The sequence below is a fragment of the Bos indicus x Bos taurus genome, chromosome 4 (genome assembly GCF_003369695.1).
Source record: "Bos indicus x Bos taurus breed Angus x Brahman F1 hybrid chromosome 4, Bos_hybrid_MaternalHap_v2.0, whole genome shotgun sequence".
Lineage (NCBI taxonomy): Eukaryota > Metazoa > Chordata > Mammalia > Artiodactyla > Bovidae > Bos > Bos indicus x Bos taurus.
Window position 1 is genome coordinate 35,037,206 of NC_040079.1, and position 14,726 is coordinate 35,051,931.

Consider the following 14,726-nt stretch of genomic DNA (forward strand, 5'->3'; position numbering starts at 1 on the left):
CTACTGCTTTGCCCTCTGTGTGGACATGGGCCCATTGCCTGATGGGATCTGCAGTTTCTTTACAAATGTGTGGATAAGTCATTTGCTTCTTTATTTGAAACTATGAACTTAAAATCTTAAAATATGTTGCAAATATCATTCCACTGCATTTTGTTGAGTTGATCAGTTTCAGTTCTGATATTCTAAAACACTGCATAAGTTATCAGCCATGATGAAAATGCATATGATGGATATGTGCATATGTATCACAAAATCCTTTGATAATATCTATAATCTATGTTTTAAAATGCTGTAAAATGAGAATTATATTTCTTAGTGGGAAAGTGTATGCCAAAGTATTCATATGAAAATAATACTTCAAATATACATGCAAACTTTTCATTTCAATGCACCGAAGCACTTTCTAGGCATTTCAATACATAGTTTGTATTTTCATACCTTTACTTGGACACAAATTTTGTGTTTTTCACTGTAATTTTATGTGTTCATACATATAATATCAATGATCTTTATGTTCAGGAATTTTAAACTTTATGTATTTATCACTTTCAAGCATTAATATTCAACACTGGCCAGCAACTCCCTAAATACTTCAATCACTGTATCATACTCATTTCATAGATCAAAAGAGTTCTTCAAAAACATTTAAAGAATATTTTCCTAAAACCATTTAAAAAAGAGAAAGATTATTTGCTCTGAATAAGTATATAAACTTAGTATCTGCACAACAATCACATATTTAACCTCCATCCCATTTCCCTTGATGGCACCTACCCTAGCGTTGTCATGGTGACGATGGTGTACCAGAAAGCAGCAGGGATGCTGGTGAACTTGCTGGCCGAAGACCCCTTCTCAGCGTAGAACATAACTGTAGCGAAGATGATGATAGCCATGGTGAGCGAGAAGAGCAAGAAGCCCAACTCTGAAGCACAACTTTTCAGCGTGTACCCCAGAATGCGCAGGCCTTGAGAGTGGCGGGAAAACTTAAAGATGCGGAAGACCCGGAAGACGCGGAGTGTGACAAAGGCTCCACTGACATCCTCATTGTCTGTCATCACCAGCCCAATGTAATATGGTAGGATGGCCACCACGTCGATGATACTCATGACGCTTCGCACAAAGCGGTAACGGCTAGGAGCTGCCGCCAGGCGAAGCAAGTACTCCACTGTGAAGATCATGACACAGGCTGTATCCAAGCAAAAGAAGGCCACGGCGTACCGCTCACCACAGGGCAGTTCTTTAATGTGACCCGGGCTGGACCCACATGGCACTGTTTCTACTACATTAGCGATGACTGAGACGGCAATGAAGAACCCGGTAACATAGTAGAACACCAGGGCCATGGTGCTGGTGTGGGGGTTCTCAAAGGCCCGCCAGACCCTCTGCCGAGCGGTCATGGTGGGCAGCGCACTCTCGCCGGTGTTGTCCGTGTCAGCATCGTCCTGGAGACGCTCGGCGTTCTCTCGCCGGCGATCCTTGTACTCCTCGTAACAGCAGTCACCAATAATTTCTGGGATGAGGCCAAAGAAGGCCAATTCTTCATCATAAGCGGAGATGCACTCATGGCGAGGATAGTGGAGCTTTCCAGTGCGGTAGAAATTCAGGATGTGGCGAAAGATGTCTGGGTCACGGTCAAAAAAATACTGCTGAGTCTCCGGATGGTAGAAAAAGTCCCTCTCTGAACTACCCAGCAGAGTATCTGGGTAGCGTTCCAGGGTGTCCTGCCATGTCTGGAAACGAGTGCCACTCACGTTTAGCACAATGAGAGCATCTTGAGTCCTTTTCCTCTCCTGCCTCGGGGGAGCTGGCATGGGCCCCGAGGCCACAGGCATCCACCCGATGGCAGCTGCCCTTGCAAAGGGCAGCCACGCTGCTACTCCTGCCGCCATGGTTCCTTCAAGCAGATGCCGGAAGGGCAATCAAGTCTACAGTGGTTCCCTCAGTGTAGCCACAATCACCCACTTCTGCCCGTCAAAGAAAACACTACTGAGACACGTGGTCCAGACGTATCAGCCTTATTCAAGGGAGGGCTCCTGATGGAAGTCACAGTTCGCAAAAGGGCAAGTTCCCTCAAAGACAGGTAATATTTTTGGAGTAACAGGAAGGGGGAAATACAATGTCCTAATAATCACGCCCAACAGAACCTAACCAAACCTTTCCAGCAGTTGGACTGGGCCAGCCTTGGCACAAATAAGTACACAGGTGACTTTAGATGCTGCAGTTGATTTCAAACAGGTGTCTCTGATTTCTTCCCCGACACAGTCTGGATAACGTGGGGTCAGTATGTGTTGTGTAGAATAGAGACAAGGACAGTCACTGAGTGGTATTCTGTTGAAGAATCAGGGAACCCTTCCACTCTCCCTTTCAGCTCTTTCAAACCTTCCCTTTTCCAAGTGGCCCTTCCCGCCAAAGGAGTCTCAAAAAGGCGACCTGTTGTAGTAGCCTCCAAGGTGCGGTCCCAGCCGCTGCCCCACGTCTCCTGGGGAGTCCGGTGGCCGCCTCGACTCCTCGGGCCGTATATTTGCAGAGACGAGGTGCTGGGCGGTGGGCCGGACTGCGGGGGGCCGTTAGTATAGATCCTCCTTCCCCGCGTCTACGAGCACCCCCCGGGTTCTGCCGAAAGCGCTCGCCCAATCTCCCCTTTACTCTCTTTTCAAGTTCAGCTCAGGTACAGTGTGACAGTTACAGCGCCCGGGAGCTGGCAGGCGCCGCCGCTGCCGCGGCAGCAGCATCTGCTTCCGCGCAGAACGCGCTTCTCCCGCGGTACATACCTGGTAAAGTGCGCGCCGGGGCTGAGTTGCATAGAGACTTTCTCCTCGTCGTGCACCCGGAAAGGGCTCCCGAGAAAGCAGCTCGCGAACAGCCTAAGCCGACGCGCCGATGGGAGCATAAATAAAGCTCAAGCGAGCTCTTCTTCCCCTTCCCCCATCCCTCCGTGCCTCCCTCCTCCTTTTCACCTTCCAAAAGCCAGGAGCAGGCGAGCCGAGCAGCAGCAACAAGTTCAAAAGGTGCGGGGGAGGCGAGAACGGAGGGGACTCGCTGCTGCCAACTTACTGCGCCGCGGCGGTGGCCGGGGCCGGAGCGGCGCGGCGCGGGGCGGCGGGGCGGCTGGGCTGCGGGGCGGCCGGGCGGGTGGCGGCGGCGCGGCGGAGCCGCGGCCGGCGCGGGCAAACGCCGGAGCGCGGAGGCAAGGGGCGCTCGGTAGCGCGGGGGCGCGGGAGGGCGGCTCGCTGCTTCCCCGCCAGTGGGTGGTCCGGCATCTCCCCTGGGCTCCCCGCGCCGCTCTGCTCGTGCGATCAATAAATAAGGAGAAAATAAATAAATAACCGCGCGCCCTCCCCGCCACGCAGGTTATGAAAGGCGTCTCCTGCCTTTCCCTCGGCTTGACCTTTCTCCGCCCCCGCCCCCTCGGGCTCCTCTCGCTCCACCCCAGCCACCCACCAGCCCCGGCGCAAAAATGTCACCGAGGGAGAGCGTCCAGGTGGATCTGCTGGGGAGGAGAGCGGAGCCTCGTTGAACAAAGGGAAGCTTCACGCGCTCGGCTGCGGTGGTTTGGTGGAGGAGAGGAGCAAGGGGACCGATGCCTTGCTTCTGCCTGCCTGGGTCCCGGTTCAAGGCGAGCGAGCGTGGGGAAAAAAAAAAAAAAAAAAGAGAGAGAGAGAGAAGCTGGGAAGGAGAGTGAGCAGAGCGGAACGCGCAGGAATTGGCTGTCTTCTGAGGGCTACTGGGTAGCAAGACCTGCAAAGCCCCGCGGCGGAATTTTTAAGTGCTTTTCCCCTCTTTATTTGTTCACACCAGACGTTAACGTTGCAGGAGTTAATATGTCATCTGTCCAACTTGCTGAAAAGTCAGACAGTCACCTCGGTCCAGGTCTCGCCACAACTCCTTTTCCCGTCCTTTGCAAATGACAGGAAGGATTTAGAACCCTTTTCTAAATGTCAGCGTCAAAGGACATGCGTCTCCGCGAGTCTGCGTCCCCTTCATTCTCTCTGCGCCTCTCTGAGTACAGATCTGAAATGGTTAAAGTAGTTAAAGCTGTCCCTGTGAGGGGTAGGTGATGTGAGAGACTAAGAAATTGTCGCGGCCAAGCGTTGTGTTTTTCGTGTACCCCGCCCCCCAGTCATTTAGGCATCTTCCTTAAAACCAAACATATAACATGTACAACCACTAGGTGGCGGGAATGGCGAGAAGTTAAACCCACACCTCAGGTTTGGACGCTTTAGAAAGGTGAAGAATCAAAATGAACTGACCCAACAGCGCATCAGATCACGCTGATATCCTCAAATCCACCCACCACCCACCTTTTTAGTATTTCTAGGAGATACACTACTCACGTCTGCCCTGAATTTTGATGGATATGGGATGGAATGTGGAGAGTTTCCGTTGAAATGCCTTTCAAAATTAAAGCTAGATTAACTGAGGAATAACAATAATAAAAGTGTTTGGAAACAGTGAGGCTTCATACATGTTGATTAAGGAGAGACGCCCAATTTCTGCCTGAAAATTACCTTTTCGAGATTTGGTTTGACTGTTCTTGATTTGTGAAATAAGTAGATTGGACTGTGATGTATAGTCTTAAATTGAATCAACTTTCAAGCCCTGGAGATCTTAGGCATGGTGTCTCAATCTTGAAATTTTGAAACAGAATACCTCAAAGAAAAGTTGTGAACTAAACAACAGAGTCTATAGAAAATCACCAGAGAAGAAGAAAAACAAACCTCACAGTGCACAGGGTTTTCTGTAGAGATGCAAAGATTGCAATCTTGCTTACTGCTGTAGAGGCTTAGGGTATCCCTAGTTAGTAGTTAATGAAGTCGGAGCTAACATAGCATGTAAATTTGCGAATACAGAACTGAAGACCTCTGCTGTTATTCTGTTTGCCTTAGTTGAGCTGAAAGATGATTGTTAAGGAATTTATATAGCCTGCACACCTGAAAACAACAATCATCTGACCTGTTAACGGGAAAATAATCAAAAGAAGGGGCTGTTGTTGTTAGGACTACTTAGGGCTTAGGACAAAAATTAACCCCTTTCCAAGCCAGACATGCCAGGTGCATCCAGAGAATGGGTAATCATGAATAACCAATTGATGCCAAACTAGCATGCCATCCTTTAGAGATGAAGCAGGTGACCTAAATAGAACCTTTAAAATTTCCCTGTAGGAAACTGAACTTACAAATCTAAATGTGTATGTTTAACCCAACGAACCTCCTAAATAAGCCATTATATGGAGTCTGCAATTTTCCTCCTGCAATGCGGGAGACCTGGGTTCGATCCCTGGGTTGGGAAGATCCACAGGAGGGCATGGCAACCCTCTCCAGTTTTCTTGCCTGGAGAAGTCCCATGGACAGAGGATCGTGGTGGGCTACAGTCATGGGATCGCAAAGAGAAGTACACGATTGAGCAACTAAACACAACTGCAATTTTTAAGGTTTTATGATCTGCTCTCCCTCACTCTCTACAAGCTTCTTAAGATAGTGGAGAGTTAATGGGCTTAGAAGTCAAACACATCTAGATTCAAATTCTAGCCTGAGAAGTAACTCATTGGCTTTGTTTCATTTGGCAAATGACTTAACTTCTCTGCTTAGAAAACATAGATAACAAAACAACTTTTGAGGCCTATCATGAGGATTAAGCAGAATAATACTTCTGAACATCGATGGGGAACTTGGTGCATATAGTGGGTAACTCAGTTCCTTTTTATTTTATTGCATAATGGATATGCAATTCATTTTATTCAGCTATCTTTTGAGATCCCCACAGATACTTTTATATATTTACTCTTGCATCTAAGTTCAAAAATTCCCCTGTTGTGATATACAGGTTACTGATATTTTAATATTCATTCATGTGTTGAAATGCTATGTGAAGAGTATACATAAAAAATTCCAGCAAAAGACTGTATATTTTTCTCTTCTCCAGAAATTCCTGTTTTTCCTCCTTGTATTACATTTTACATACTGTGCTTGGCTGACAGAAAATAAACTCAGCGAAATCAAAATTGAATTCATCACTTTTCTTCTTGAGTCAGCTACTCCTGTTTTCTCTCCTTGGGTGAGTAAAGTCCAAGAAAGAAACCTGACAGGCATCATAGTTCATGTCCTGTTTTTCAGTACTTCCCTCCTAAAAACACACACACTCATCCAGTGACCCTTGTGTATTCCACCCTCATTACCATTCTATTCCTATACTGCTCCTTGACTGATTTTGTAAAACTATTTTGAGATAATTATAGATTTTTATGCAGCTGTAAGAAATGATAGGTTTCCCTTATATCTATTACATAGTTTCTTCCCAAAGTGACCTCTTGCATGCTGCTGTTAAGTCACTTCAGTCGTGTCCGACTCTGTGCGACCCCATAGACGGCAGCCCACCAGGCTCCCCATCCCTGGGATTCTCCAGGCAAGAACACTGGAGTGGGTTGCCATTTCCTTCTCCAATGCATGAATGTGAAAAGTGAAAGTGAAGTCGCTCAGTCATGTCCGACCCTCAGCGACCCCATGGACTGCAGCCTTCCAGGCTCCTTCATCCATGGGATTTTCCAGGCAAGAGTACTGGAGTGGGGTGCCATCGCCTTCTCCGGACCTCTTGCATATTATAGTACAATTCCACAACCAGGAAGTTGACATTGATAGGATTCATGGACTTTATAAGGATTTCATCAGCTTTACATACATTCATTTTTATGTGTGTATACTTAGTTCTTTCTAATTTTACCTCAGGTGTAAATTTATGTGAACACCATCACAACAAACATACGGAAGATTACCATTACAAGGATCCACAAAACCACAGCCATAACCATCTCCTTCACTCCCCCTTTGGTATCTCTTGTCAATCACTAATCTATTATCCTCTGTTGTTGTTTAGTCACTCAGTTGTGTCCAGCTCTTTGCGACCCCATGGACTGCAGCACGCCAGGCTTCGCTGTCCTTCACCATCTCCTAGAGTTTGCTCAAACTCATGGCCACTGAGTCAGTGAGGCCACCCAACCATCTCATCCTCTGTCGTCCCCTTCTCCTCCTGGCTTCAACCTTTCCCAGCATCAAGGCTCTTTTCCAGTGAGTTGGCACTTCACATCAGGTGGCCAAAATATTTGAGCTTCAGCTTCAGCAACAGTCCTTCCAATGAATATTCAGGGTTGATTATATTTAGGATTGACTGGTTTGATCTTGCAGTCCAAGGGACTCTCAGGAATCTTCTCCAGCACCACAGTTCAAAAGCATCAATTCTTCGACACTCAGCCTTCTTTATGGTCCAACTCTCACATTCATTCATGACTACTCGAAAAAGTATAGCTTTGACTAGATGGACTTTGTCAGCAATGTAACGTCTCTGCTTTTTAATATGCTATCTGGGTTTGCCTTAGCTTTTCTTCCAAGGAGCACGTGTCTTTTAATTTTATGGCTGCAGTCACTGCAGTGATTTTGGAGCCCAAGAAAATAAAGTCTTTCACTCATTCCATTGTATCCCCATCTATTTGCCATGCAGTGATGGGACCAGATGCCATGATCTTAGTTTTCTGAATGTTGAGTTTTAAACCAGCTTTTTCACTCTCCTCTTTCACCTACATCAATTTTGTAGTTCATCTTCACTTTCTGCCATAAGGGTGGTATCATCTGCATATCTGAGGTTATTGACATTTCTCCCAATAATATTGTCCTTCATCAAGCCTGGCATTTCACATAATGTACTCTGCATGTAAGTTAAAGAAGCAGGGTGACATTATACAGCCTTGACGTACTCCTTTGCAAATTTGGAACTAGTCCGTTGTTCCAAGTCCAGTTCTACATGTTGCTTCTTGACCTGCATACAGATTTTGCTGGAAGCAGGTAGGGTGGTCTGTTATTCCCATCTCTTTAAGAATTTTCCAAAATTTGTTTTGAGCCACACAATCAAAGACTTTAGTGTAATCAATGAAGCAGAATTAGATGTTTTTCTGGAATTTTCTTGTTTTTTTTTTTTATGATCTCTTTTCTAAATTCAGCTTGTACATCTGGAAGTTCAAAGTTTAGTTGAAGCCTAGCTTGGAGAATTTTGAGCATTACTTTACTAGTGTGTGAGATGAGTGCAATTGTGCAGTAGTTTAAACATTCTTTGGCATTGCCTTTCTTTGGGATTGGAATGAAAACACCTTTTCTAGTCCTGTGGCCACTGCTGAGTTTTCCAAATTTGCTGGCATATTGAGTGCAGCACTTTCACAGCATCATCTTTTAGGATTTGAAATAGCTCAACTGGAATTCCATCACGTCCACTAGCTTTGTTCATAGTGATGCTTCTAAGGCCAATTTGACTCCACACCCCAAGATATCTGGCTCTAGGTGAGTGATCATGCCATCATGGTTATCTGGGTCATTAAGATCTTTTTTGTATAGTTCTTCTTTGTATTCTTGCCACCTCTTCTTAATATCTTCTGCTTCTGTTAGGTCCATACAGTTTTATCCTCTATGAAGGAAATCATGCAATATGTACACTTTAGAGATTGTCTTTTTTACCCAGTCCCATTATGTTGAGACCCATCCAGGTTGCTTCATGTGTCAATAGCTCATTCCTTTTTATTGCTGACTAGTGTCACACTCTGATTAAACATTCACCTACTGGAGGACATTTGGGTCAGTTACCTGCTGGGCTATAGTTCATGGGATGGCAAAGATTCAGACATGACTGAAGCAACTTAGCATAAAGCTGTTATGAACATTGATGTACAAGTCACTGTGTGAACATGTTTTCAATTCTTTGGAAAATCAAGAGTGCAACTGCTAGGTTCTGTAATGGGTATATGTTTAGTTTTGTGAGAAGCTTCCATAATCTTTTCCAGAATGACTGTGTCATTTTATACACCACCAGTAAGGTTTCTCAGCATCCTCACTGATATTTGGCATCATCACTAATTTTTCTTTTAGCTATTCTGACAGTGGGTAATGATATCTGATTGTGGTTTTAATTTGCATTTCTCTAATGGCTAATTTTGTTGAACATATTTTTATGTGCATATTTTCCATCTGTATATTCTTCAGCAAGATGTATGTTCCTTTTTTTGGTCCATTTTTTAATTGGATTGCTTGTTTGTTTTGGTGTCTTTTTTATTTTTTTCTATTGACTTAGGAGAGCTCTTTATATATTCTGATAACTGTTCTTTGTCCAGATATGTTATTTTCTCCTAGTCCATAGCTTGTCTTCTCATCCTCATCAAAAGGTGTTTCCCAAAGAAAAAGATTTTTTTAATTCTGTTGAAGTCCAATTTATCAAATTTTCCTTTTTATAAAGCAAGCAAAATCTTATTATGCAAATTGTGAATATACATAAAAACAGAGTGAACAATATAAATGACTTTTTATATTTTTTATGGATTTTAAAATTATTATTATTTTTAAACCTGACACCTGGTTTCTAAAGATGTTCTTATATTTTTCTAAATGTTTTATAGTCTTACACTTTAAGTCCACCTATTTTTGAGTCAATTTTTTGTGTAAGGGCAAGATTCTTTTTTTTTTTTTTTGCCTATGGATAGTTGGTTACTTCAACAACATTTCTTTTTTTAATTTTTTAACCTTTTATTTTGTATCAGGGTATAGCAGATTAACAATGTTGTGACAGTTTCAGGTGAACAACAAAGGGACCCAACCATACATATACATGTATCCATTCTCCCCCAAACTCCCCTCCCTTCCAGGCTGCCACATAACATTGAGCAGAGGTCCATATTCAACACAGTTTCTTGAAAAACGTATCCTTTCTGTATCAAATTGCTCTTGCTATTTGGTCAGAAATCAGTTGGGTATATTTTTGTGGTTCATTTTCAGGTTCTCTATTTTGTTCCACAGATATGTGTTATCCCCTCACTAACACAGCCCTTTCCTGATTACCATAGCTGTATCGTAACTCTTAATCTCAAGTCAGGTTATTCCTTCCACTTAATTATACGTTTGCAAAATTGATTTAGTTATTCCAGGTCCTTGTCTTTCTATATAAATTTCAGAATTAACTTGTCTAAGTTTACAGAACACTTTTCTGGGATTTTAATAGATGTTGCATTATAACTATAAATCAATTTAATAGAATGGACATGTTTACCATGTTGAGTCTTTCAATCTTTGAATACAGTATGTCTCTCTATTTATTTAGGTCTCTTATTTTCAGTTTCTTTCATCAGCATTTTCAGATCCTGTAGATGTTCCATTATGTTTATAACTAAATATTTAATTTTCTTTGGAGCAATTGTAAATAGTATTGTATATTTTTTAAATTTCAGTTTCTATATGTTCATTGTTAGTATGTAGAAATGCAATTGGTTAGTGTGAATTGATCTCTAGCTGCAATTTTGTTGAACTTCCTTATTAGTTCTTGGGTTTTCTATGTGGACAATCATGTTACCTGAAGATAGGATCAATATTATTTCTTCCTTTGCAGTCTGTCTGTCTTCTATTTAGTTTTTTTTTTTAATGCAGTTATAATCATGTCACTACCCCTTTTAATAGTCTTCCATCTTTTTCAGTAATCAGACCTCAGCAGAGAATATAACCCTTCAAGGTCTCAACTTCTACTGCTAAGCCTCATCTCATGCTATCTTAATATTAGCTTAGTCATGGTCTTGCTCAGCTGTTTTTAGTTTTCACCCTTGGGTGTATTTTATCTTGATTTTGGGGCTTGATTCATGAATCTCTTTCCCATGTCTCAAGTACTCACCTTGAGTGTCACATCCTCCAGCAACTGTTTCCTAATCTCTTCAAAATGATGTCCACCTCAAGTGCTCATCAAAGGCAGTAATAGCTTAGTTAAGGTCTGTGTCTTTCCTTTTTGTCCTTAGCCACTAGACTGTAACTTCTTTAAGGGAAGGCAGTGGTTTTTTATCTCTATATCCTCTGTATCTTCCATTGAACTTGGCACACAGTAGAAATACAGTGAATGTTCATTGAGTGAATGAATGAGTAATTGATAGTTAATATGTACTTTTTTCCATTATAGATTATTATGAAGTGAAGTGAAAGTTGCTCAGTTGTGTCCAACTCTTTGCAACCCCATGGACTGCACAGTCCATGGAATTCTCCAGCCCAGAATACTGGAGTGGGTAGCCTTTCCCTTCTCCAGGGGATCTTCCCAACCCAGGGATCAAACCCAGGTCTCCTGCATTGAAGGCAGATTCTTTACCAGCTAAGCCACAAGGGAAGCCCAAGAATACTGGAGTGAGTAGCCTATCCATTCTCCAAGGGATCTTCCCAACCCAGGGATTGAACCCAGGTCTCCCGCACCGCAGGTGAAAGCCCAAGAATACTGGAGTGGGTAGCCTATCCTTCTCCAGTGGATCTTCCTGATCCAGGAATCAAACCAGGGTCTCCTGCATTGCAGGCAGATTCTTTACCAACTGAGCTATCAGGGAAGCCCATAGATTATTATAACTCTCTAAAAGAGTCAGAGAATCAAGCTGACCTAATACCAAGATGTAAAATGGAAAACAGATTAACAATGAGACAAATGTGTATGGCTATTTAAAAAAAAAAAAAGCTTTCTCAATGTACATACTGTAGTTGACTCTTAAAAGGGCTTTGCTATTCTTATATTTATTTTAGCCAAAAAGAAACAAAACTCAAGATTTTTCAAAGATTATATTCTACATCTGAATCACAGTTTTCCTTTCCAGGTCTGCTAAGCCTAAATCACATATTCCTTTAAGTCTATAAACACAACAATATCTGCAATAATTAATTCTCTTTGCCAGTTTGTTGTTGTTTTTCATACTGACGATGAATTTGCACAGACAGGTACATACTACCTTACTCATCCCCCATGGCACATCTCTGGGAGGTCTATGGCCAGGACAGGAAATCTGTCTGTGACCATGGAGAAGGGGAGCATTGCATCTGTTCATCCCATATTTTAACCAGTTATGCTAACCTTCCACAGATGTAAACAAATTGCAATATCTAGATTAGTATATCCAACTACATTCTTATAACCTCTTCTCTGACAACCCATTGTAAGAGTTTGTATTTGATTATTTTAATGTTTTGTTTTCCAGGTGGTTCAATGGTAAAGAATCTGCCTGCAATGCAGGAGACCCAGGTTCAAGCCCTGCATCAGGAAGATCCTCTGGAGAAGGAAATGGCAACCCACTCCAGTATTCTTGCCTGGAGAATTCCATGGACAGAGGAGCCTGGTGGGCCACAGTCCATAGGGTCACAAAGAGTCGACAGGACTGAAATGACTGAGCATGCAGTGTTTTTGTTGACATATAATTGACGTATATATGGTATTAGTTTTAGGTGTACACCATGATTGACATATATAATATGATATATGTATATATTGTAAAATTATCTCCACAATAAAATTTTCAATTTAGTTTGTATCCATCACCACATGTTGTTAGTGTTTTTTTTTTTTCTTGTTCTGGTCAGATCAGATCAGTCACTCAGTCGTGTCCGACTCCTTGCAACCCCATGAATCGCAGCACACCAGGCCTCCCTGTCCATCACCAACTCCTGGAGTTCACTCAGACTCACATCCATCAAGTCCGTGATGCCATCCAGCCATCTCATCCTCTGTCGGCCCCTTATCCTCCTGCCCCCAATCCCTCCCAGCATCAGAGTCTTTTCCAATGAGTCAACTCTTCGCATGAGGTGGCCAAAGTACTGGAGTTTCAGCTTTAGCATCATTCCTTCCAAAGAACACCCAGGGCTGATCTCCTTTAGAATGGACTGGTTGGATCTCCTTGCAGTCTAAGGGACTCTCAAGAGTCTTCTCCAACACCACAGTTCAAAAGCATCAATTCTTTGGCGTTCAGCATTCTTCACAGTCCAACTCTCAACTCTCAAATATACAATATTTGTATTGTTGCAACCTTTAAATATATGTTACAGTATTATTAACTGTCATCATCATGCTGTACATTACATCCCAAGACTTATTTATCTTATAACTGGAAGTCTGTACCTTCTGACCACCTTTACCCATTTCCAAATAACCCTGTATTAGATTATTTTAATATAGTATAATCCCAGGGATGGGGGAGCCTGGTGGGCTGCCTTCTATGGTGTCGCACAGAGTCGGAAACGACTGAAACGACTTAGCAGCAGCAGCAGCATTCCTATTAGAAAAAAAAAAAGTCCTGAATTAAGAAAGAAATTCAATAAACAGGAAAAATAAGCAAAACCTTTAGCGTGTAATTGAAATTTTGTGAGTTAGATCTTAAGGTCTAGCAACTTCAAATTTCACATACGTTATTTTTCTTAAAGCAACACATTTGTTTTAGTGTTAAATATTAGGGAAAAAAATAAATGTTTTCACCTTCAAACATTTGATAGCAATTACAAAATTTCACAAAAATTATGATTCCATATAAAATACATAGTTTATCTGTATTAATTTCTGGGCTCCATATTATTTTGTGTTTAGCCCAAGTACTTTTTCAATGATGATTTTGTTCAGATTCTTGATTCAGTGGAAGATATACAAAACCACTGTCTCTCTTTAACGCTCTCTCTCTCTCTGGCCTTTATTCCTCAGAGAAATAAAACCTGACACACTACGAAGATGCAGGGGACATGAGAAAGTCACAGCACAGGTAAAGCTAGTTAAATGTCTAAAACATACTTGAGATTTCAAATACCTCACAGTGTCCCTAGAATATGGTCATCAAGGAAAGGGCAATGACCCTGTGCCTTTTTTTGGAGCACTATTAAAAAGATAAGTTGGCAACCTGAGCTTAACTTCTATTCCCCTTTATTAGTACCATCAAAGTCCTTTTCAAAGTCCTTTTCAAAGGATTGTCCCCTTTTTAGGTTTTAGACTTTGAACATCTCCCATTAAAAATAACCCATTTCAGAAGCTTTATTCCTCAGATACAGAAAATCTTAAATATATTTTATCTGATAAAAATGGACTAGACTTTCCAAGTTCCTGCAGTGCTGCCCTGAGACTCCGTCACATTCCATGTGATTGGCACTCCAAAAAGGCAGCAGATTTTGAACATAGATATACAAAATCTAACCCTCATATTACAGCTTCAATCCTGCCTCATGGGATGGCCATCATTAAGAAGGAACACGGTGTTGTTTTAATATACAGAATATACTTTTGTTATTAAAATATTCATGATCTCATGAATGGTGAAGCTCACGTTGTTCCTATGGTTGAAGAAGCAGAGAACAAATTACAGGGAAAAAATCAGTTTTAGCACGGTGTTATTACAGGTCACTTAAGATATGCAAGACACCAAGTTAGACATTAGCATGACCCAAGCTGTTCAAGATCAGCCTGCCCTCAGGTGAAGTTTGATATCTGGGATGAAAAAGAAGAGCATGGAAATCTCTTTCAATTCAAACATAACCTTGCTTGTTAGTTTCACTTCAGAATATTTTCCCTAAGTGTTTTATTCTAAGAAACTGTTTGTTAAAGATGGGAAAAGAGGGAAGATAAGAAGGAACCTATAAATTTACTTCTTGGACTTATTATCATATTTATAACTTTGGATTAATTGCTATGGAATAATTCCAGTGCCATAAACTTAGAATTGTGACTACAAATGAGAAAGAAGCAGTGAAGTTTCCGGAAAAATAAAAGTCTCATTTTTCTGAAACTGGAAAAAAGTAAATTCTTGCATATGTTACTAACATTGGCAAAGAAGATAAATTAGTCTTCAGTAGTTCATGGCTGTTGAAAATCTTAAAGTCTTATAAGGTTTTCATCATTTAAGAAACCACATTCTGTGAGAAAATTGGCAATTAATT

The 14,726-nt window shown here is 41.8% G+C and overlaps 1 protein-coding gene across 1 annotated transcript in view; it reads right to left on the reverse strand.

Annotated features, from left to right (window-relative positions):
- Window positions 1–3,082, reverse strand: part of KCND2 (potassium voltage-gated channel subfamily D member 2) — a 568,363-nt gene extending 565,281 nt beyond the window's left edge. The window contains exon 1 of the mRNA XM_027539157.1: window positions 775–3,082. Coding sequence (XP_027394958.1) covers window positions 775–1,889 — 1,115 coding nt within the window. The 5' untranslated portion in view covers window positions 1,890–3,082. The remainder of the gene's footprint in view (window positions 1–774) is intronic.
- Between the last annotated feature and the right edge of the window lie 11,644 nt (window positions 3,083–14,726).